This window comes from Leptopilina boulardi, unplaced genomic scaffold (genome assembly GCF_019393585.1).
Source record: "Leptopilina boulardi isolate dan_hultmark-lab unplaced genomic scaffold, ZJU_Lbou_2.1 LbouV2_195, whole genome shotgun sequence".
NCBI classification, from domain to species: domain Eukaryota; kingdom Metazoa; phylum Arthropoda; class Insecta; order Hymenoptera; family Figitidae; genus Leptopilina; species Leptopilina boulardi.
Window position 1 is genome coordinate 1,003,632 of NW_026137746.1, and position 25,401 is coordinate 1,029,032.

General features: G+C 25.9%; 1 protein-coding gene across 1 annotated transcript; it reads left to right on the top strand.

Moving 5' to 3' along the window:
• The first annotated feature begins 424 nt into the window (after nt 1–424).
• LOC127278150 (zinc transporter 1) lies at nt 425–25,401 on the top strand. The gene is made up of 8 exons (XM_051299710.1): nt 425–769; nt 8,794–8,984; nt 9,137–9,359; nt 9,510–9,771; nt 9,925–10,042; nt 10,267–10,482; nt 12,836–12,946; nt 21,959–25,401. The coding sequence occupies exons 2-8, from the start codon at nt 8,808–8,810 to the stop codon at nt 22,160–22,162; spliced, it is 1,311 nt and encodes a 436-aa protein (XP_051155667.1). The 5' UTR covers nt 425–769; nt 8,794–8,807; the 3' UTR covers nt 22,163–25,401.

Consider the following 25,401-nt stretch of genomic DNA (forward strand, 5'->3'; position numbering starts at 1 on the left):
TTCACGGTCCAAATTATTTGCTCATCCGATCGAAAAAGGAGGTATAAAAGCACCTTTAGGTTATGTTGACATGCTTGCGATTGAATTCTGCGTTTTGCGTTGAACAATGAGAGGGAGAGAGAGAGAGATTTTTGTTACACTCCTTGCTCAATGCAAAACACTGCATTCGAACGCACTTATGTGAACACAGCCTTACCCTTCAAATTTTTTATTCAAACTACACAAACCTGATTGATTCTCTACAATCTGACTAATTGTTAACAACCAATCAAAGTTTGTTAATTTAGAAAAAGAAAATTTTCCACACAAGATGTAAATACACCTTTATTCACTTCTTTGTTACATTTACATACGTCATGACATTTGAGTTACGCGTGACTACCTAACTCAACCCTGATGACGTTAGCAGACGTTAACTGGCAATGTACTTTTTTTCTGTGAAAATCAGTTGGTAGTTATGCACACTAAAATGAATAATGGTGTTTTTAGAAATATGAAAAAAACAGTGTTGCACATTTTTCTATATTAATATTCATCGTAATTGTATTTAACAATGGAAATTAAAGTGATTTTTATAAGCGTTCATTAGTGTTTATTAGTTATCTCTTATTTGTGTAAATTTTCATGTCACATATTAAACGGGATGTATTTAATATGTTTATAAACATTTCTTTTAAGAAACATATAAAATATTTTCATTTAATAAATAATAATTTCAATAAATTTTCTCAAATTTGAAAATATTTATATCAACAAGAAAAAGACAAAAGTAAGTGACATATTTTCATTTTTATTTTCTTTTAATATATATTTGCTAAAAATTTTTTCTTAATATTTTTAATATAATGAAAATTTAACCTTCCTTTTTTTTTTTGCTTTACATTCTGACTCTTTTCTTCATTCACCAAGGACGTTTTGTTATTTTTATTTTTTTCACGAAAAAATGTTTAATGTATTTATATCAATGTGGGTCAGTAAGAAGAATGAGTGTATAGGAAGTGTAATTAGAAAACAATGGATTTGTTTTTAGTTGTAAATTTGGATTATTTTTTATTTTTTGGTGAAATATTATTATTTTTTTTTTTAAATCATTTATAACACGTGTTTTATTTTTATAGTTTGACAGAACAATTTTTATGTTTTTCATTGTGGGTTTTTTTTTTTTTTTTTAATTGAGTGTCAATTGATTGTTCCAAGTAATTTAAAAAAAGAATTTATGAGTCAAATATTATTGTAGAGGGTAATGACACTTAGTGAATAAGAATTGACATCGTAATAAGAGAAAAAAATATTGTATTTTTTCTTTTGAAAATAATAATTTTGACAAATCATTGTTTTTAGTACATATTTTAAAAATATTTAAATATTTAATATTTATTTTTAAAACTAACTTAATTTTGTATTGGGGGAAAAGATATTTTTTTTCTTTAAGAGAAAAGTGTTTTTTTTTTCAACTTTTTTATTATTAAGTCAAAAAATCTTAATCACTTATATAATTAAAAGTTACGAATTCCTTTCCTGGTATTTGTATGTTGTCATTTTCCAATAAAAGAAAAAAAAAAAGTATTCTTTTATTGGAAACTGTGATATCCTGTAAAAGAATTCCATTTATGAGTCATTCTTACTCAAACGGATCACCTAAAATTATCGAAATAAGACATTAATTTTTCAAGGTAAAATCTTTTTTTTTTTACTCATAATGTGATCAAAATAAATTTCTCAAAACTTAGATCAAAAAATATGTTTAATACAGGCTTCGAATTATACGACTTTTTCGACTTTTTTCGACTTATTTTAATAAAATGCGACTTTTTCGACTTTTTTTTTTTACAAAATTTTTAAACAAAATACGTTTTTTTTTAGTATACAATGCAGATATTCTTCAGATCATCTTTATTTCAATTATTTAACAAATTTTTAACTAAAAATCCTTCACTAAATTAATTTTATTTTTAATAATTTTAATGAAATTCTTCACAAATTCAATTATCTTAAATTATTTTTCAATGAAAATTTTTTATGAAATTTAATAATTGTTTATAATTAAAAAAAAAAAAAATTATCAAAAATTTTTAATTTAAAATCACTTGAAATTTAATTATTTGCAAAAAATTTCGATTATTTTTGAATGATTTTCTTTGAAAATTCAATTACCTGAAAGCATTTTTTAATTAAAAACTTATAGAATTCAATTTTTGTATGTGTTTTCTAATAAATTCATCATGAACAGAAATCACTAAAAATTTCTCTTATTATAATAATTATTGTCTGAAATTTAACATAATCTTTTAAAATTCAATTTTCAATTTAAAAGCTTTTAAAATTTAATTAATTCTAATCTATAATTTTTTGAAATTTAATAATTATATCTCTTTTGAAATTCAATTATTTTTAATTATTTTTATAATTTATTCTTTGAAAATTCAACTATTCGAAATAATTTTTCACTTAAAAAGTTTTCAAATTACTGTATTTTTGTCTGCAGTTTTTAATAAATTTTTTAGTGAAATCATCAAAAAAATTTTAATTAAAAATCACTTCAAGTTCAATTAATTTTTCAAAAATCAAAATTGTAAATCTTTAAAAATTCAATTACTTTTAAAAAATGTTTTATCTAAAATTATTTGATAAATTATTTTTAGTTCTGAAAAATTTAATTATTGTCTAAAAATTAACAAAATCTTTTGAAATTCAATTATTTCTAAAAATTTCAACTTTAATTCTTCCAAAAAATTATTATTTAAAAAAGTTAATTGATTTAAAAATATCTTTAAAACTTGATTAAGTATTGATTGAAAATTTTTTTTTGATCATCAAAACTAAAAACTATGACAAATATTTTATTTGTTTAATATTTAATATCTTATAACATTAGTTATTTAAAGTAAAATATTTATTAACCAATTCAATTTTGTTAAAATAAGAAAAAAATCGACTTTTTCGACATTTTTTTGGAATATAATTCGACTAAAACGACTTTTTTTGTACCTTAAAATCGATCCGAGGCCTGTTCATATTAAATATTTTTTCCTTTCGAAACATTGCCAAACAAGTGATTTAGTGTTTTATTTCTCACTTCCAATAATGGAAAAATTTCCAATTTCTAATAAAAAAAATAGTTTTTTATTTGTTAAAATTATGAAAAATTGTAATTTTTAGCAGACTAAAAAAAAAGATTTTCTCGAGATACCGTTGACAAATTTTTTTGTTTTAAAATTAAAAAAGAACATTAAAAAACGTTTAATATTATTAAAATTACAAAACTTATTCTTTGGTACAAAAAAAAATAAATAAATAAATAAATAAAAATAATGAAAATGACACTTTTTAAAAATATCTAAATAAAATATTGTCATAATCACTTCTTTCAAGTTTTATTCTTCTCACAAATTTTATCATTTTCTAAGAAATAAGGAGAAAAAAAAATTTCTATAAATTTCATTCTTTAAAATGTACTTTATTCAATTAAAAAAAAAAATGGGTCATCGCACAATTTTGACTGTAGTGAATTGTTGTTCTAAACGAAAGTAAATAATCCCTAAAACATTAACTCATTAAAGAAAAATTTGTAGAAAGTAGTGGGTGTTGAAGTTTTATCTAAAATTGTCATTTTTAAACTACGACAAACCTTTGATTGATTTTAATTTGTATATAATGAATTTTAAAGTATTTTTCCTGTACTTTTTAATACTTACAAAAAAATTAGTTACACCATTTTTCATAATTAAGCCTTATTTTTTTCAATTTTTACCTAACTGGGAATTTTTTTAAATTGAATTAAAAAGCAACGATTTTTTTCAAAAAAAAAAAAGTATATAAAAAAAATTGTGAATTTTTAAATAAAACTGAAAGAGTTTTTGATGATTTTATGCGTGAATTAAAAATTATAAATATGATAGTGGAAGAATAATGCATTTTCTAGAAAATGTAAATTTCCTTAAATTTAGCAGCTAAAATTAAAAGAAAAATAATTAATTTTTAATGAATTAGATTATTTTTTTAACCAGTAATTATATATATTCCAAAAAAAAAGTGGATTTGTTTTTTATTTTAACAAAAATATTTTACAGATTTTTAAATAAAAAGTTTTTTTTTTAATAATAATCCTTTTCGAAGGGTTAAAGTTGAAATTTTTAGAAATAATTAAATTTAAAAAGGATATTGGTAATTTTCAAACAATTATTAAATTTTACAGAACTAAAAATAATTTATCAAACAATTTTTGGAAAACATTTTTTAAATTTAATTGAATTTTCAAAGATTTAAAATTGAGATTTTTGAAATTAATTGAAACTTTAAGTGTTTTGTAATTAAAATTTCAGATGATTTCACTAAAAATTTATTAGAAAATGCGGACAAAATACAATAATTTGAAAATCATTTTCAATTGAAAAATGGTTTCAGATAGTTGAATTTTCAAAGAATATTATTAAAATAGTTAAAAATAATTGAATTTCCTTAGAGTTATAATTGAAATTATTAAATTTCAAAAAAAAAAATTTTCGATGGAAAATTTTAGAAATAATTAAATTTTAGATGCTTTTAAATTTAATTAATTTTGAATTAAAATTTTTGAGATTAATGAAATTTTATTTGAATTTAAATTTGGAAAATAATTGAATTTCAGTTCATTTTGAATTGAAAATTTTCGGAAATAATTGAATTTTAATTGAAATTTTGGATAATAATTTAATTTAAGTTCATTTTTTATTGAAAATTTGGATAATTAATTTTGAATAGAAATTTTAGAAAATAATTGAATTTTATTTCATTTTAAATTGAAAACTTGGTAAATAATTAAATTTTAAATTGAAAATTTTGGATAATTATTGGATTTTTAATTAAAATTTCGGGTAATAATTGAATTTTAGTTGATTTTGAATTGAAAATTTTGAAAATAATTGAATTTCAATTAAAATTTTTAAAAATAATTGAATTTTATTTTATTTTAAATTGAAAACTTGGTAAATAATTAAATTTTAAATTGAAAATTTTGGATAATTATTGTATTTTTAATTGATTTTTAATTAAAATTTGGGGTAATAATTGAATTTTAGTTTATTTTGAATTGAAATTTTTAAAAAATAATTCAATTTTATTGTGATATATATTTTTTTTAAATTATAAACAATTGTTAAATTTCATAAAAATTTTAATTGAAAAATAATTTTGATATAATTAAATTTGTGATGTATTTAATTAAAATTATTAAAAATAATTAATTTAGTGAAGAATCATTTTAGTTTAAAATTTGTTAAATAATTGAATTGAAGAAGATCTGAAGAAGATCTAAATTTTATACTAAAAAAATGTATTTTATTTACATTTCGTATTTTTGAAAAAAAGTCGGAAAAAGTCGTATAATCCAAGGCATGTAAACATATAATTTTCATTATTATCATTTAATATGTAATAATATTCTAATAAATTAAATTATTATTGATAATATTAATCTTTAATTTCTTTATAACAAACAATTAAATACTTAATTTGGCTCGCTTGCGCGCGTTTAATTTTGCTAGTTATTTATAAAATGTTAATAGAAACAATGTTTCTCATGTTCTATGTAAAATTTAAAACTTATTTCATTTATTACACTTATATTTTTGTGTATAAAACCGTTATAAGAAAAAAAAAAATGACACTCAAATTGAAAAAAAAGAGTTATCTAATAACAAATAAAATCCATGCAAGGAGAAATGTAATGTTAAACGCTAATCGTGAATAGTATTCAATAAAGAACAAATGTATGTTGAGAATAAGTCAATTTTACGCTTCCGGAATCAATGTTCAACACTATTTCTTTACACGGCGTTAGTTTATATTAATTATTTTTTTTCTCATTGTAATTTTTTTTTTATCAATCATTTTATACTTAGAAATATATTTAGAATATAAATAACAGTTTTTAAATTTTCAATAGGACATGAAGAATTTTTTATTTCTAAATAAATAATAAGAGAAAATTATTTGAAATAATGTTTATTAAAAGAAGAATTATTTTTGAAAACTTTTTTTTTTATTTAAACGACAATGTATTTTAAATAGAGAAAAAACTCTTTTGTGTTTGCGAATTGAACAACTGCAAATCGAGGGAAAAAAACATGAATAAATGATGAAGAAGAATTATTAGAACAATTAAATAAAATAGAAAAAAATTCTAAAATTAAAAAGAAAAATTGGAGTTTTATGGATATTTTTGATGAAACTGAAATTAAAATAATTGACAATGAAAAAGAAGAAGAATATAAATTAAGTGACGAAGATAGGGAATTTTTAAATAAAACTGAAAGAGATTTTGATGATTTCATTTGTGAATTAAAAGTAGGAGTTAAAAAAAATAAAGAAAGTTTTAATTACTGTAGCATCGCAAGAAAAAGAAAATTTCAATAATAAATGCAACAAGGAAAAGATCGAAAATTAATTGAACAGAATTAAAGTGAATTAGAAGATTTAATAATTAAATTAATTGACAAAGTCGACACAATTATAAATATAAATAAAAAAATTTGCGAAAATGTTAGATTAAACGTTGATGAAAGTGTAAATAAAGTTACAGAAACAATAGAGGATATTGAGAAAAAAGTAAACACTTGAGTAGAGAAGAATATTCAATTTTGGCAACATATAATGAATTAAAAATAAAAAAAAAAATGTATAATAATTTTGAACAAAGAATAAATAATTATTTATTTAAATTTTATTTTATTAAATATTTAAAAAAATTGATTTTTGACTATTGAAATTCCATTTAAAACTAAAATTGCACTTAATTTTCAGAAATGATGAATTAAAAAGTAAAACAACAAATTTGAAAATTAATATTTCGCGAAAAAGTAAAATTAACACATGATTTGAAAAAGAAACTCTTAGTCTTTACTAAAAAAAATTGCAAAAGTCTAATTTTAAAAAGTATATTTAGAACAAAATATTCTGTCCTGCATTTTTATTTTTCGTGGACCTGTATGTTTTATTCTTTAAAAATTTAAACAAAGAACTTCTTTAAAAATTAATTAAATTAAAGAATTAAATAGTTACAAATATTTTAATTTTAGAAAGTAGGGGATTGTTGATTTATAATAAAATCTGGTAACATTATTTTAAAATTAATAATTTTAAGACAATTTATAAATTTGTGATTTTAATGTTATTTAATTCTAAAATAATTTTTAAAAATCTAATTCATTATTATTATAAAATTTTTCAGTTTATATTAATATTTAGAAATTTATATTAATATATATTAGTATTAATATTTTTTTTATTTTTTTTTCAATTTAACATTTAAATGATAATATAAATTATAAATTTTTAAATTTTCTTCATTCAACTTTTACGGTTTATATATCTTTTAAATGTAAATATTTATGCATCTGTTTATAAGTAATCTTAATTCTGTGAAAAAACCACGTGCTGTTATCTTTGTCATATTTGCAAGAATAAGAGTAATAATAAGTTTTCATCAAAAGAACACTTGAGTTTATTTAAAAATGAGAAATTTCTTTGTGAAATAAAATTAAAATTTTGTCATTTAGTGCTTTTTAAAATCTATTTTCTTTTATAATAATTTAATATTTTCGGTTTTTTTTTTTTGTTTTAAGTTGTTAAGTATAAAAATTTGTGTCGAAAGTTTAATAATTTTCAATGTATTTAAAAATGAACGTAGAATTAAAAAATTTTCTTTTTAAACTTTATTTCATTAAAATTTATAATATTTAAAAATTCTAACAATTAAAATTTTGCTTAATAATTTTATTAAGATTCATTATTTATGTTGAGTAATATTTTAAAAAAAGAACATATCGAAAAGAAGCAGGAAAACTAACTGCAGTTAAATGTTTTCCGAACCATCACAAGTTTTAATATAATCGTGGATTTTTCCTTTAGCAGCGATTGCTTTTGGTCTTTTTATATTTTAAAAATAATATATAATATTATTTGTAAATGAGAAGAACAATGTAATTATTTAATTTCAAATTATTCGGAATTTGATGATTCATCCAAATTTTAATTGATTTAAGTTTCAAATTATCTGAATTTCAATTTGTAAAAATTTTAATTGATTTGAATTTCAATTTATCTGAATTTTAATTTGATTTAAGTTTCCGATTATCCGAATTTCGGTTTATCAAATTTAAATGGAAGTTTAGAATTATCCACATTTTAATTTATTCAAATTTTAATTGATTTGAGTTTTAAATTATGCGAATTTTAATTAATTTAAGTTTTAAATTTTCCGAATTTCAATTCATCTAAATTTTAATTGACTTAAGGGGAGGCATTAAATCCAATTTTGATTCACTTAAATTTAAATTATTAAACGAGGTTATATTTTTTTCTTTTATCATTTGGGTTCTAAAAGATATGAGGTGGTAAAAAAATTTTATTTTAGAAATTTTATTTTTTGAAAGAATTAATATTTTTGAAAATCCATGCGAGAAATACTTAAGAATCATTAAAAAAGTGTAAAAAAAAAATTGTCGCTTAAAAATAGTCAAAAAATTGTGAAAGAAGATAGATATTTAAAATATTTTATTTTTTTAAGTCTTTAATTTCTAAAATGACCAAAAATTAAAATTTTATTTTTTTACCATTCTATATGTTTTTTTAGGACCCAAATAATTCAAGAAAAAAAAAAATATAACCTCATTTAATAATTTAAATTTAAGTGTATCAAAATTAAGTGTGGTGCCTCCTCTTAAATTTGAAATTTTCTAAATTATAATTGATTTAAATTTCAAATTATTTTTTTTAGTACATAAAGTTTTAACTGTAGTTTATTTAATATTGCAGGAGAGTATTTCAAAATGGGACGATACACGGGAAAGAAATGCCGCCTTCTCACAATGTTGTGGTTGACGACATTTTTCTTTTTGGTAGAGATAATTGTAGGATATGTGACTAATTCAATGGCTTTAATAGCTGATAGTTTTCATATGTTATCCGATGTGGCTGCATTAGTTGTTGCGTTTCTTTCTGTAAAGGTAAGTTTTTCTTATTTAATTTTCTCTTAAAATTAAACACAATTAATATATTAAAAAAATTTTATAGTTTCCTTTCTTCGAACCAAATTTTTCTTCTGTTTTACCTGTTGATTAATTATTTAGTGTTAATAAAAAAAAAATAAAAATTACAGATGTCACCAAAGAAATGGTCAAAAAATACGTTTGGATGGGCCAGAGCGGAAGTTTTGGGAGCCTTAGTGAATGCTGTGTTTTTAGTAGCTCTCTGTTTTAGTATTACAGTCGAAGCATGTAAAAGATTTATTGAAGCTGAAGAGATTCATCGAGCAGAATTGCTTGTTGCTGTAGGAACTCTTGGTTTGGTCGTCAACATCGTTGGCCTTTGTTTATTTGCAGGTATTTAATAAATTGTTTTCTATCAATTTTAATCTTTGGCTACCATTTTTTTCAATAAAATTAAAAAATCTTTAATAAAGTAAAGAATCAACATTAAAAATTTACAATTATAGAAATTTGATATTTTAGAAATAAATTTTATTTTTACAGAGCATTCAAGTGGACATGGACATTCACATGGATTGTCCAGAAGTCATAATAGATTAAGTACACTTGTCAGTACAGATGACAATGAAAATGATGAATCGTTTCAGCATTCAAGGTCACCTAAAAAGAGAGCACATGGTCATTCTCATGATGCAAGTCAAATGAACATGCGAGGAGTTTTTCTTCACGTTCTTTCCGATGCTCTTGGATCTGTAATCGTTATTGTTTCAGCTCTTATTGTATGGCTTACAAAGTGGAGCTATAGGTATTTAATTAATTAATTTTATTTATTTATAGATAAAACAAGCTCTTTCATACAAATAGTACTTTTAAATTAAAATAGTTATTAATTAATTAATTAATAATAATAAAGAAAGTATTACAATTTTTAAGAATGATAATCATTTTTCTATTACAGATATTATATGGATCCTGCTTTGTCCTTATTACTTGTCATTCTCATTCTAAAATCTGTGTGGCCCTTGTTACAAGAATCTGCGTTGATTCTACTTCAAACGGTGCCTACACATATCCAGGTGACTTTTTAAATTTATAAATAAATTAAACTCAAATGGTTAACAATAATTTAATATTTTTAAATAAAAGTTTAATAGATTTATCTTTGGAATTTCATACTAGATAATTAATTAAAAAAAAATTCATTATATCCTAAGCTAACTAATTTTTTAGAAGGATTTATTTGTTTCTCAAAATCTATCTATAATAAGGAATTTACAAAATAAAATTTTGCTTTTTGCAGGTTGATGCTATACAGCAGCGATTATTAGAAAATGTAGATGGAGTTTTAGCTGTACATGAATTTCACGTTTGGCAGTTGGCTGGTGATCGTATCATCGCTTCTGCTCACATTCGTTGTCGTAATCTTTCAGAGTATATGAAAATTGCTGAGCAAGTCAAAGAATTCTTTCACAATGAGGGCATTCATTCAACCACGATACAACCAGAATTTATAGATGTAAGTATAATAATAGATAGATAAATTACATTTATAAAAATAAATACAATTCTTGTCTACAACATTTTTTCAAATTTTTAATATTTAATAATTTTTTAATATTAACATCAAATAGTACTGAAAATAGTGCTATTATTGTCACTATAGAATTTACATTAAGTAAATACATTTAATAAACATAATTCAACTAGTAATATGTTAGGTTAAATTAGTAAATTAGTAAATTTTAATTTATTTTCGCGTCTACACTTATTGTCCGCAACTCAGGAATCTTTCAAATTGGTTTGTTTTAAAAAGGGGTAAATTTAAAAGAATTGAAAAGATATAATAATGCTCTAAATGCATTGAAATCTTTTAGGAAAGTATATCAAGAAAAATAATGAGCAAATTTTTAATGGAATGAAGAAACTAAAATGCGCAAATTAATCGCATTACGTACTTTAAAACTAAAACTTTGACAAGTGAATTGAAGAAAAGAAAGAACATTGATAATTAATAAAATTATTTAATTTTTACAATTTTATTTGTGATGATTTTGGGAAAACTCGTTTAATAACGAACTTTGGACCTTGGATTTAAAAGAATGAACTTGGAACTTGAAAGAATTGGAAATAGAAGAAAGAACTGAGAGAATTAAATTGAACTAAACTAAGAGAACTTGAAACCTTAAAAACTACTGACTTTTTCATTAGGGTCTTTAGTGTTCATACTGGTATCCCTTCTTAATTTTTTTGAGACGTGTGCAGGTTTGGGGACGAAAATTTTTAGATTGGAAAATATCAATGATTACATGCAAGGGATGACTTTGCGTGAGCGTAACATAAGATTAGGGTGTCTTAAAAAAGTGGGGATCTAAAGTTAGATCCCTACTATAGATCCCCTTATCTAAGTTAGTGGTATTTTTAAAAGATGGAGCAAAGATTCACTTTTTAAGCGAATTTTCAAAATTACAAGAATTCTTAAAATTATTTAGAAAATACATATTTTTATAATTTTTTTACGAGGGAAGTGGAAAATTTGCATAAACCTTGGTTTCCAAGGCATATATCTGGAGCCCGGTGCTCCGAGGTTATGTGAGGATGACCTTTCTTGTTCTGGTCGACCCACTAAAAACAACACCCTTTAGCTGAACTAATCCTCACACTACGGAACTGCCGTCAAGCTTTAAACTTCGTAGGTGAAGGTCCCTGGGATCTCGCTGTCGCGACCCTTTCCGTTGTCGATCTTACTGGCCTACTTGGCTTTGGTTCTTGCGAGAGTCTTCTGGGCTATCTCGAGGGCTGACCTAATGCTCCACTTCCAGCGACGTGATTGAGAGGAACCTTGTCGCCGGACTTCGCTTTGCAGAAGAAGCAACTGAGGCTGCTCTTGCAATCTGCAAACTTAAGATCGGCTTGCCCGCACTTAAAGCATGCAGCAGATCTGTCTGCTTCCTTGCAGCTTCTTGCTAAATGGCCGTAAACCAGGCATCGGTGACACTGGACGATCATGACTCTGTTTCTTATTTGACAGCACATAAAGACAATCTTTATGCGCTCCAATTCCTCCAGTCTGGTAGCCTCTTCTTGGTCATCTCTCGCTTGTTGGGTCCTAAGACCGCCAACGTCCTGCTTTCTGAGTTCTCGTTCCAGCGCTTCCTGGACTTCTGCTTCATGGGTAAGGGTATCCAGGTCGTGGATCTTAAGTGTAATCTTCCGAATCACCTCTGACCCTGATCAAGAGGTCTCTCTTATTAGTGGGCCTTGCCACCAAGACTTACGTGTGGCTGATGTCACGAAGCGGAGCTCTCTCAGCACATCAGCATACGTCTTATCTGAAGCGACTCTGACGACCACTGTTGATCCTCTCGAATCCTTCGTCTTGTTGGACTCCTTCGGCTACGGTGCCTCCTTCACCTTGACATCTTTCCTCAATGGAGGTGCTTCCTTCTTTTACTTTTTTACTTCGACTTTTGTCTCTTCCGGACTGACGGTACCTCGTTTCTTCTTTTGCGCCTCCATGACCGCGCGTCGAAGACGTTCCTCATGGATACGCTCTCTCTTGTTGGTCCGTTCCTCCCGGTTGCATGCTGCATAGTCTAAAGCGGAGTTCAATTTCACATCCACAAAAACAAAAATCGAAAATCTCATCGAAAGAAAGATGTCATTGGGTCTTTTAGGCCCAGCCTTTGCAAGTGATGACTACGTAGACGTCATTTGGTATTCTTAATTTATGCTAGTATTTGGTTGCATTTAACGAAGTTAAATAAAATAAAACGGCAGAATCTTGATTAAGAAAATAATAAGTAGCTTGTTAACTTAAAAATGTTTACTTTTGGAAATGAAATCGAATTGATTATTTCTTTTTTTTACAGTATCAAAGTAATAGTGAAATAAAGGAAACTCCTACAGAAGACTGTGTATTGGATTGTCCAAAGACTGACAAACCTTGTAATCATGCAACTTGCTGTGGTCCATCAAAACAGGTTAGTTTGACTCAAAAATCCAAAAAATTCTTTCATCTCTTTAAAATCTCCCATTTTCCTAGCATAACTCCAAAAGAAATGAAAATTCCTCTCTAAGTTGCCTTAAATCCAAGTGCTTTGGTGAATGCTTACATGGTATCAGCTCTGATTCAAACATTGTCATAGGTAAATTACGATTATTATTTTATTTATTTTTTTATTAATATTTTGCTCACTTTTATTATCCATGAATTTAAAGATGATTTTAGATTCTTATGAAAGTGAATTATCATCTTTCATTACATGGTTATAATAAATAATTCTCTTTCACTATCTGAAATTTTATTTATTCTAAATTTTATTCAATATTTTTAAGCTTTTGAATTTTAATTACACAGGAAATCAATGTTTTCTCTTTTTTTTCATTTCTATTTTTATATTACGCTATTTGCATGCTTTTATAATTACTTTATTATTTAATAACTCTTGACTTGACAGAAGAAAATAAATTATCTGTGGTCATTTTCCAAGTAGATTCAATCCTAATAGATTTCTAATAAAGGAATGTAGAATATTTTCATTGACCAAAAAAATTCTAAATGGAGAAAATGTATTTGAATAAAATATTATTTTTGTTCTATAATTTATAGAGTGAATCCTAATAGATTCTGCTTAAAAAAGAATTTGCAAATAATTATTCTTTTTTTAGTATCCTAATAGAATTCTACAATAGTCTATTAGAAAGGTGATAATTAAATTTCTTAAATGTGAACCCTTGTTGAAACCTTTAAGGAGATGTCCCGTATATAAAAACTGAATCTAATTTAGAATCTTTTCTAAATTTTATACGAAGTTCATCTTTGATGCGAATAATTTTTAGTTGAGTTAAATTACAAGAAAATTCTATCGCCGCGCCTGGTTGGTTTAATTCCAGTGCGGGTTTAAGGATTAATAAAATCAATAATGAAATTTATAAACGACATTAAGGGATCAACCCTTAACAAAATTCACCCCAGTCTTCTAACTTCTAACCCCAGTCATCTATAGAAGTTTTGTTTAATATTTAAAAATAATATTTTCCGTTACATCTTCTATCTATTAGGATTTAGTGATTTCCTATTAATTTCAATTAAATGAAGAAAATTAGGATTCCAAAATACATGAACGTACTCGAGATTTGTAAACAATTTATTTTAACAGCGGCAAGAGTCAACTGCAGAAGAGTTGATCCCCATAAAAATTGTCCCGGAAGCTAAATTAAAATAGTAAACTTTTTTGCAGTTGTAATTCGACTTACAATGGAAGCTATGAGCAAAAGTTAAAACATGCCTCAACTTTGGCGACTTCCCCAACTTGATTATGTGAGACTTTGATAAATTTTAATTTAATTTGTAAGTTGAGATTTTATGCTGTACTTGCATGGTACAAACTAATCGAAAGTTAAAAACGTCAGACCATCCTACTACTAGATTTAAATTCAAATTAATTGAAAGCCCTGCAATGAATAGATAGTCCTACAGACACGGAAAAAACTGTTGAAAAAATGTTTACTTAATGAGAAAAAGTGTTGCGTTAAAGGGTGGGGCAATTTATTTTAAGAAATTAACTGTCCTTTTAGATCAAGGTGCAAAAGTCTGGCACTTAGTCTTGAATCCAGAGGTTTTCGTTAAGTTGCTTACTGTATATAAGTACTCTTAATTTTTTATAGTAGGGGAGCCCAATGTGTTTTTTGGGATTAACTCGAGCGTGGCAGATGAACACAGGGAGAGGATACCTTGCATGTTTTTGCGTACCTCTTCCCAAGTATTAACGCTTTTTATCAAGATGTGCGTTAGGGTGGTCCTTATATGGGGCAAAAAATGTTGCTTTAAAATTTTTCATCGGGCACCATCTCAATTGCTTCTCTATACTAAGAAACACTCTCAGTATTTTTATTTTATTTTTAAAATAATATTTTGAGGTTGCTACCAATGTTTCAATTTTAATTTAAAACAGCAAAAACACTACATTAATCATTAAATTTTATTTATTGATATAAAACATTCATATGCAAAATTTCTGCAAACATTACAAATAAGAATATGTTTTAATACTGAAATTGTTTAAAATCAGGATACAAGTGTCGAAAAATGCAAAAGACACCAACTCTTCTGATAAGTACCATAAATGGCCCAGGATTTTTTTCATATCAACTTTGGCAATTGCTGAGTTTATACTTTTGAAGGATTCAAGGTCTTTTAATAATTGTAGATCGTTTCTCGGTGCTAAATATCCGGCAGTGGCTTGAAACCAGTATTTTACATATATCATGATTGTGAAAATACATATCTCTTTGACTGCTTTTTCTTCTTTTTTTGTAAGTTTAAACTGATGTCGAAGGAGGAAAATTTTCAAGCAATATATGGCTTTAGCCATCCATCTAGCACGATGAAGACCAGCAGACCTCCTAAATGATACTCCTTTTTTAGGAACTTCTCCCAAGTAAATGATCGTAAGATTCAGCAACTCTTAATAGTCATCTCGAGATTGATATATTTGGAGTTGGTTTTGTGCAAAAGAAATCCTGTCTTCAGCAACATTTTCGATGATCTTCAAGGACGTGGTATCAGAAATTACTGTCTTATAATCATTTTGGTCAATTTTGTCCCAATTTTTTTAAAAATTTTTTAAACAATTGAATATTAGGCCCACTAGATGGACCGAGCGCTTGAACTAATACAGCTTGTAACATAATTTCTACTATATGGTGGCGACAAGCCAGCCAAAGCATATCTTTCTCTATTTTCTGCTCCAAAAGAATACAAGCTCCATTTATCAAACCGGTGTTTACAGCGGTAGTGTCAAAACAAACATTTTATTTGCTCGCTTAAACCCCATGAAGTTATTGTTTCGTAAACAGCTGATGCACATGCTTTGCCTGTTCCACAATCCAATTTTGGAACCGCTAGAAGCTAATCTACTCCAAATCCCGACACTAAAATTGGCAGACGATCTACAGTTTCGTGACCACTTATGTCTTTAATTAACTTGCCATCCCAATGAATCGTTAATGGCAACTCAGGATTGAACTCATTTTTAAGAGATTATGCAATTGCTTTTCGATTTTTTAAACGATTTCGCGTATGGAAGATCTATTAACATTAAATTCTGAAGGGTCACATCCTGCACTTTTCAATGTGGATGCTATGACCATAGCAGCTTTTCTATCACTTAATTTTGTGACATCAAGGCTGGTAGCTAAGTAGCTATTTATCACCGTCCGACAAAATTTAACTTTTTTTCACACACGAAAAAATCAACGATTTTCAGAAACTAGGACCAAAAAAAAGATACCCGTGTCTGGCCGTTTTGCTAGATCAGGTCATTTTTTGCTTTTAGGGGTAAAAACAACCCTTAAATAAGAGGTGATAGGAAATCTTGTACAAATTAATAATTTTTTATGAAACCTGGTATTTCGGGGCTTTCCGGGTCGCTGATTACGAATCTGATGTCAGATTTTCAAAATTCAAAATGGCGGATCCAATATGGCGGTCGAAATTTATAAAAGTTCATCGAATTCACTTAAAACTTGTTAATTAAAGGTTTTTGGGGTCGCTGATAACGAATGTGATGTCAGATTTTGAAAATTCAAAATGGCGGATCCAATATGGCGGTCGAAATGTATAAATATTAATTCTTTTTTATAAAACTTGGTATCTAGGGGTTTTAAAGGTCGCTGAGTACGAATCTGAAGTCAGATTTTTAAAATTCAAAATGTCAGATTCAATATGGCGTTTCAAATTTATAAAAGTTCGTCGAATTCACTTGAAACTAGTTACTTGAAGGTTTTTGGGGTTGCTGATTACAAATTTGATGTCGGGTTTTCAAAATTCATAATGGCGGATCCAATATGGTGGTCGAAATTTATAAATGTTATTAATTTTTAATTAATTTTACCAATAGAAGGTAATTTTGATTGATATAGATTTGGTATTGATTGGCTAATTAACCAAACGTTGGTTTTATTTCTAGTTAATAAACCTCCGCCACTACTTGTAGACGCCATGACAAGTTAAACAAGTACGTATGGTTCGGAAAACAAAATGCACGTATGTTCGGTATTTACTGAATTCGAATAGAGGGTGCTGAAAATGAAATGTTAAAATGTTTGAAAGTTTGAAATGAAATGCAATGTCACTAGTTTTTGAATTTTTACATGACAAAAAGAATATATGTTATAAATATATGAAAAAATCACCTCACATAGGTATATGACTTAAACTTCAATGTATAAATGAATCACAGGATTCAACTTAATTTTCATAGGCACAAATGAACACAAAATTATTATCTGTTTTTTCTGCGTTTCCTATAAAAATGCCTCAAATAATAATTATAATTTCATAATATAGTTTCCACTAGACAAACACAATGCACTTGAGAAAACATGATATTACTGAAACCCAATGTGTATTATTTATGGAAATAAACAAACAAAACTTTTAGGTTAAGAATTCCATCAGATTAGTAAAAAAAATCGATTGTTGGAGATATTGAAGCGCATCAGATTAAGGTAAGGTGGTTCAATTACTAGCTAAAAAATATACATTTAAAAAATCTGACGATTTGAGCGTAACGTAAGGGAGCGGGAGGGTTACAAATTTTCAAAAAAAACGTTGTCTTGACATTCTCGAACACGGTTAAATTTTTTTTTAATTTGAAAGAAATAACACAAGAATCACGATTAAATATAATCTGAGGATTTCCAAAAGGCGAAGTAATGAAAATCATCTATGGAGAGTAGTGCGCGCAACTAGAGTACAACACGCATTCCCCACTCCCTGCCTCATCATTATAGCTGATCACAAAACAGCTGTCAGATTAACAATATTCCTCAAAATAATCGTCAGATTTTGAACTATTATGACTGCTGCATGAAGCTTAACCATCTGTATAAAAATTTGACACGATCGAGTATTTCAAGATGACGATTTTTTTTTGCATTTTCAAAAATTCGCTCTGAGTTTACGTCACTTCCGAAACGTCAGTCTTTTGATTGGGTTCATTTAACATCCTCCATAAATATCTGACGCGCTTGAACAAATTTTTTTTTCTATTTTGTATCCATCCGGATTGCCACTAGCACCACGCAAACCGCAGATGAACATACCTTTGGTATCAGAGATACGCTCGAGTAAATCCTCATTTAGCATCATGGGCTCCCCTATTATTATGTTTGACTGTTCTGTTAGACTAAGCGTCGAGTAGCGCTGCGCTATTGTCCATTAAGAATTCCTTTATACAACAGTTTTTCCGTGAGTAATTCTATCTTTTCAGAATTATGAGACCAAAATTGGTCACTTTAATTGCTAAAAATGGAGCAACTTTTCTCTTATTTAATATTTCTCAACCTTTTCGTGAACAATACCAATTACTATCATTGTAGCGCGCTGAAACTAGCAGCCGCTCTCAGCACCCTTCCATAGGCGTCGCCACAGATACTCTTTAATAGGGCCCCATACATAAAATAAATCAATACAAACAACTTAAGAACATAAAATTCAATAAGAAGATCAATAACAACAAAAAATCATGTAAACACAGACAGTAAATAATAACAATTATTATAAATAATATTAGAGAACAAAAATAATAAACAATTCTTAGTACTACAAATTTATTTCAACAATTTAGTGTTTTTTGAGAATACATAAATCGTATATTCATCTTTAAAGCAAAAAATATGTTTCCAAGGTTATAAAAAAAGTTTAACAATATTTTTTGTAATAACAAATTTTCAGCAACCTAGGCTGTATTGTGATTTTTTGACAATATTCATCATTTAATAATATTTTAAAAAGGCAAAACACATCCATATATTTTTAAGTGTCTGTACAGATGTTCCTAAACATATTTTAAATATTAAACAATTTAATTTGTTCAAAAAAATACATAGCAGCCAAACTTTATTCTCAAAAATTTGAATTTTTTTCAGAAAAAGTTTAATTAAAAAAAATCTAGGAGGGTAGAAAACGTCTATATTTTTAGGGGGCACTCAGTATATGTTCCCAGACATGTTCAATATATAAAACAATTTAATTGGTTTTAAAAAATATATAGCAGCCAAACTTTATTCTGAAAAAATTGAAATATTTTCAAAAAAAGTTTATTTTAAAAAAATCTAAGGGGGTAGAAAACGTCTATATTTTTGGGGGGCACTCAGTATTTGTTCCCAGACATATTCCATATATAAATCAATTTTATTTGTTTAAAAAAATATATAGCAGCCTAACTTTATGCTGAAAAAATTCGAATTCTAAAAAAAAAATCTAGGGGGGTAGAAAACGTCTATATTTTTGGGAGGGCCGTGGAATATGTCCCCAAATATATTCGAAACATTGAACAATTTATTTTGTTTGAAAAAAAATTCTTAGCAGACAGACTTTATTAAAAAAAATCGATTTTTTCCCAAAAAAAGTTGATTTAAAAAAAATTAAGGGGGGTAGAAAACGTCTATATTTTTGGGGGGGCCGTAGAGTATGTCCCCAAATATATTCGAAACATTGAACAATTTATTTTATTTAAAAAAATAATCAATAAATAATTATAATAATAATAAATAATTAATAAATAATTTAATCTAAAAAATTTGATTTTTACCTAAAAAAGATTGGAGTACTAAAAATTATTTATTACTTTTATTTTCTTATATTATTTATAATAATTGTTATTGTTTATTGTCTTTGTTTACATTTTGTTTTGCTATTGATATTTTTAATAAATATTGTTAGCTTTAACTAGTTGTATTGGATTTTTTTATGAAGGGGCCCTATTATAGAATACCTGTGATGACGCCTATCAAATTGTCCTAACTTTGATATTGTTGAGTTTTAGAAAATCATTTGCAGTGTTGTTGTTGTTGAGTGTTAATCTTAGCTTGTTTTTCAAAACTAGTACCCGCAAACTGTCTTTCATGATCCCACCATTCTAATGCTCTACATGATGCCTTAGGTCTAAGCCTACAATTAATGCATTAATGTTAAATCACCTAATACCACTCGCCCGAAAGTACGTATACCCGAAAACCATTTCCCTGAATATATTCTTGAATATTTGCCTGCAAAAAGTATTTTGCTTATATTCTTACGTGAATTTATACAATTTAAAAAAAAAACAAATGACACATGCGCAATTAATTTACGTGGATAAACTGCCAGAACATAGGTTCATGACACGCTGCTAATTGTGGATTTATTTCCTGTCAATTTCGAACTGATTTCGAATTTATCTTTTCACCCAGACTGATTGCTGACTAATACGGATCATTTTCGGATTGTTTTCGTACAATTTCGGAACTAATCCGGAGTGATTTGTCTATATTTAATCTGAAATCAGTCTGAAATATTAACCAGGGGTATCGCAGTGCCGCCCTTGTGCCTCGGTTTCAAACTAAAACAAAGTGTCTAAAAGTCCGGGAAACTTTACAGGTCAAGGAAAAGTCATGGGACTGATTTTTGAACTCAAAAGTCATGGAATTTGTTAAAATTTTTAGACTTTTGAAACAAATTATAAAAATTAGAGCAAAAAAGCCGCAATTTTAATTTCTGTTCTAGTTTAATTTCTGCTCTAGTTTTTCATAAAAATAGGTCATAAATTAAAATAGCCGCGTTTTTGAAATACTTTTTACAGAAAAAAGTGCAATAACGCGGCCACTTTAATTTCTGCTCTATTTTTTTTTCTTCTTAAAAATAGTGGAGAAATTATAATGGCGCCGTTTCGTAAAAATAGTGCTAAATTGGCGTCTTTTTACCCGTGTAGAAAAATCTTCTGAAATGTCTATAGTCAAGCCTGGCGCAATCTAGAAATCGTCTAGCATCGCTAGTCTGGAAGGTCTGACTTGGCCCAATTCTGGTGCTACTCAGACACTAGTCAGAGCTTGAATAGCGTCGCTGGTCTGGAAAGTGTAGCCAGATCCAGATCTAGTGCTAGACAGAAGGTCTAGATAACTAAAAAATTTTATTTTGTAATTTCTAAACTGTGTCTAGCGGTGCTGGTTTGGAAAATCTAGCCAGACCCAACTCTGGTGCTGGACAGAAGGTCTAGATAACTAAAAATTTTTATTTTGTAATTTCCAGACTATTTTTAGCGATGCAGGTCTGGAAAGTCTAGTCAGATTCAGATCTGGTGCTAGCCAGAAGTAATAGATAACTAAAAATTTTTATTTGTTGACATGACAACATAATTGAGATTAATCGGATTTTTCAATTTTTTTTTTCATTCAATTTAAACTTACATTTTATTTACTATTTTAAAAAAGAAAATTTTATATTAAACAATTTAATTTCAAAATTATTAAAAAAAATAATAAATGAATAAGCCTAATTTTTTATAGTGAAAAGAGTATAACTATTATTAAATAGTTAAATTAAGTAAAATATATAATATAAATTAAGATTTTTACAATTGTAGTTCATATAGACAATTTAAAATAAAAATTTCCATTCGATTTAGCCGCGGTCGTTAAAGCGTTAGTTTAGGTCTTAGGTTAGGTATAGGATCGTGGGTTCGATCCCCGTGGGTGGTAAATTTTAATTTAATTCTTGAAATTTAATGTTAGACGTGCAAGTGTATTGAATTGATAAGAATTGTGACTAATATTAATTTTTATTGTATGCGCAATTTTTTTTAAGTTCAGAAATTGTTCTTATAAGTTAAATCAATTAAATTTAATAGAAAATGCTGGTCATCTGTCCAGCGCCAGGTCAGACCGTCTGACTAGCCCGTCTGGCCAGCGTCTGACCGCCTCTAGCGTTACACTTTTGGACAGTGCATAGAAAATTCAAGGAATTGTTCTTTCATAATTTGTTAGACACGAAAACAATCTTTCTTGAAAATTTTTAGTTTTAATTTTAACTACTGTGTCGGAATTAATTTTTATTATTGTCATACATTTTCATTAAATAATAAAAATAGATAATTGAAAAAATGTTCTATTTACATTTTTTTTGTAAAAATAAATATAGACGGAAAAATAAGAATTCTGTTTTTGCTTAGGGTCGCGAAACACCTTCTCCAGTAGAGACGCCGTTCATGTGTAGGCAGAGGAATAGTTTGGCACGTTCGGCGACCTGCGTCGATGCAACAGAACAACAAGAAGTCAATGAAATGGAACGTGGACATTTATTATCACCACCAGGTTTTCATCTTTCCGTCCAGCTGCCTCATATACCACTTCCATCTGCGCCTCCTTCAACTTAATATTATCTTATTGATACTCTACCTCCACTACCGAAATCTCGCGGACCAAATCAGTTTTATTTTTGCTACTTTTCAGATTAAGAGCATTGTTGTTTTAGATGCCTTTTTTTTTTTAAATTCAAATGAATCAACATCTAAGATGTTGTAATTACGTAGAAATTTATCAACGTGATATTAATGAGATTCTGTAATTTTGTCTTAAGTCTCGTAATCACGTTACAATTTTTCTTTCTTAATTTGCAATACAATTTTTTTTAAAAACAAATTCATAAAAAGAGACAACACTTTTTTACTAAAAAGTTTTTTTTTCTTTTTTTTGATAAGTTTAATAAATAAATTTTTTTTTACAGCAGCTCTAAAATAACTTTTGCGCAACATTAGAAAAGTAGAGCTGTAAAATTAATTATTAAATTTTTTTTTTTCAATTCTGATCATTGTTTTTCTTATTGAATTACATGATAATTTTTTTTTTTTTGTTTTCATGACAAAAATCAAAATACTTCCAAAATAAAATTTTACAATTTTTCAAGAGAATTTCGGTCTGCTGTGTACAAATAACGATAAACTAATAAAATTATTTGTGAATGATCTTTACATTTGAAGCCCAATATTCGAAGGTAAACGTAATCGATTAAAATATTTTAATGTTCTATTTTATGGATTATTAATTTTTCAAATAGCATCAGAAATTTAATGTTTTTCATAAAAAAAAAAAAAAAACGAAAATTGTAATTCAATTTTTTTCAGGGAATATTTATAGTATTTCTTGTGCTATTTGAGTAATAATAAAATTTTGTACCGTATCAATTTTAATTATCTGATTATTTTTTAGTTTTATAATAATCAGCTATAATGTAAAATTATTTTCATATTTGAAAATTTTTTAAAAATTGATACTAAATCGAATACGTATTGTTTTCCGTGCAATAAAGAAAAGGTTTTTATGTGGCTTTCAAAATTATTGCTTGAGTTCTTAAGATTTTCATAATTTTTTTTTTTTAATTTCTTTTTCATTAAGCACATTTATTACCTAATAAAATAAAAAAAAATTTATTTATAATTGATGTGATTTGTTTCTTTTTTTTTTTTCTTGGTTCTATTAAAACTGTAATTATTCGATTTTTTTTTAATGAACGATTAGCCAGATGATTTTAATATGTATTCTCTTGATAATTACGAATATTTAAATTGAAAAATTATGAAACTAAATACATAATTTTGTTGTAACTTAATTTTTTTACCCATGAAAAATAAAACTACTTTGAAACTAACATTCCCTATAGTGAGATTTTGTTTAATTTTCAGAAAAAATTAAAAAATTTTTTAAAAATTTTTTTAAAAATGTAATTGAAATTTAATTAAACGTGTCTTTTAAATTAATATAAAGTAAAAACTCACAAAGATTTGTAAAATTAAATTTTTTTTTTTTTTTGAAATGTTTGATAAATTAGATGATTTTTATTTTCGGATTCCTAATTCACATGAAAACTTATCAAAATCATTTAGCTGATAAATCACATTGGAAGATTAATGTTAAAAAGTGTAATTTAACTTTTTCTTGCTTATTTCTTAATGAAAATAATTAATTTTTCTAAATTATCAAAAAAAAAGAAAACCTAAAATATCGCAATACTAATAGAAAAAAAACTATTATTTAAGAAAATTAAAAATTTAGTTTATGCACGAAATATAAATATTTAAATTCAAGATAATTAGATGATTTATTTGGCATTTAAAAAAAAATAAATATCTGTCTCGGATTTCTTCTATTAAACGATATTACAAGGATAAATTTCATAATACATTGCAGAAAATTTTTCCTGATATTAATGTATGATTTTTACATTCATCAAAGTCTTTTATGAAAATTGAGCTTTTTATTTAAAAATTAAAAATTTTTAATTTAACCGAAAATAATATGAATTTGGGCATTTTTATTAATTATTAATGTAAGTGCAATTTTATCGAACAATAATTAACATTTTACAATAATATTTACAAAGTAGGTAACATTTTTTTCGGATTTTTAAAAATTTTAATTCGTTTTTAAAGAGTTCGATTTTTGATAATAATTTTGATTTACAGGCAAATCGTGAAAAAAAATTATTTTCCAAAGCATTGTGAAATTACTTCTTGTAGTATTTTTAAAATTTTTAATTCAATTAAACAAAAAAAATAAATAAATTTTATTATCTTATACGAAAATTGTCATTTAACAATTAAATTGATTTTGATAGCCAAATATTTCACTGTTTGCAGTTTTCGCTGTTGATAAGACTCAATAATAGAAGAAGTTATTGAGAAGCGATGTTAATACTGCATTTTGTACATAATAATAGAACAATTATTCGTATTTATAAATAAAAATTTTTGTCAATGAAAATAAATTGTTTCTTTAATGTCAGAAACAATTTTTCATATAGTATTAATTTATTATTTAGAGCTTTAATGTAGTTATAGAGCGCGATCGTCTCGATAAGAAAAAATAAAAGGAAAAAGGCACTTGATTTAAAAAAACAAATATCGATTTTCACTCAAAATTAATTTTTGACTTATTATTAAAATTGTTTTGCAAAAAATGATTTTAATTTGTGAATAGATTTTCTCCGAACTTTCTTTTATTCAAATTTGAATTCACAAATATCATTTAATACATTTAATTCACAAATATGTCAATTAATAAAATTTTTTATTGTAAATTTCGTAAGAATTAACTTTTTTATATAGAAGAAATTTTAATGACATTTTAACTACAACTAATTATTTAAACATTTAAAATATATAAATAATTTTTTAATAGCATAGTAGCTTAATAAATAGAAATGAATAAAAAGTAAATTTTTTCAATAAATACTGATAAATAATAGAAATTAATTTACATAGAAAATCGAAAGTGCCTTATTCCTTGTAATATTATTTCTGGATTAAAAATTTATAATAAAATGTAATTTATGTAAAATACAGGTTTACTATATTTCACGCCAAAACGTATCACAATTTTTGCATATGGCCTATCGAAGGTCTAGCGACTCAATTTTTAATTGTCGACATTTTTGGATTTTAATTAAAAAATTTGTAGGTATTACATATTTATATATATAAAATTAAAAATAAGTTTATACTTTAAGGCGATTATTACATTTTTTTGTATTTACAGGGTTTAAAATTCCTTTTTTTTTAATTTTATAAATCTCTGAGAGAAATAAATAAATTTAATTAAATTTAATATTTACTATCAA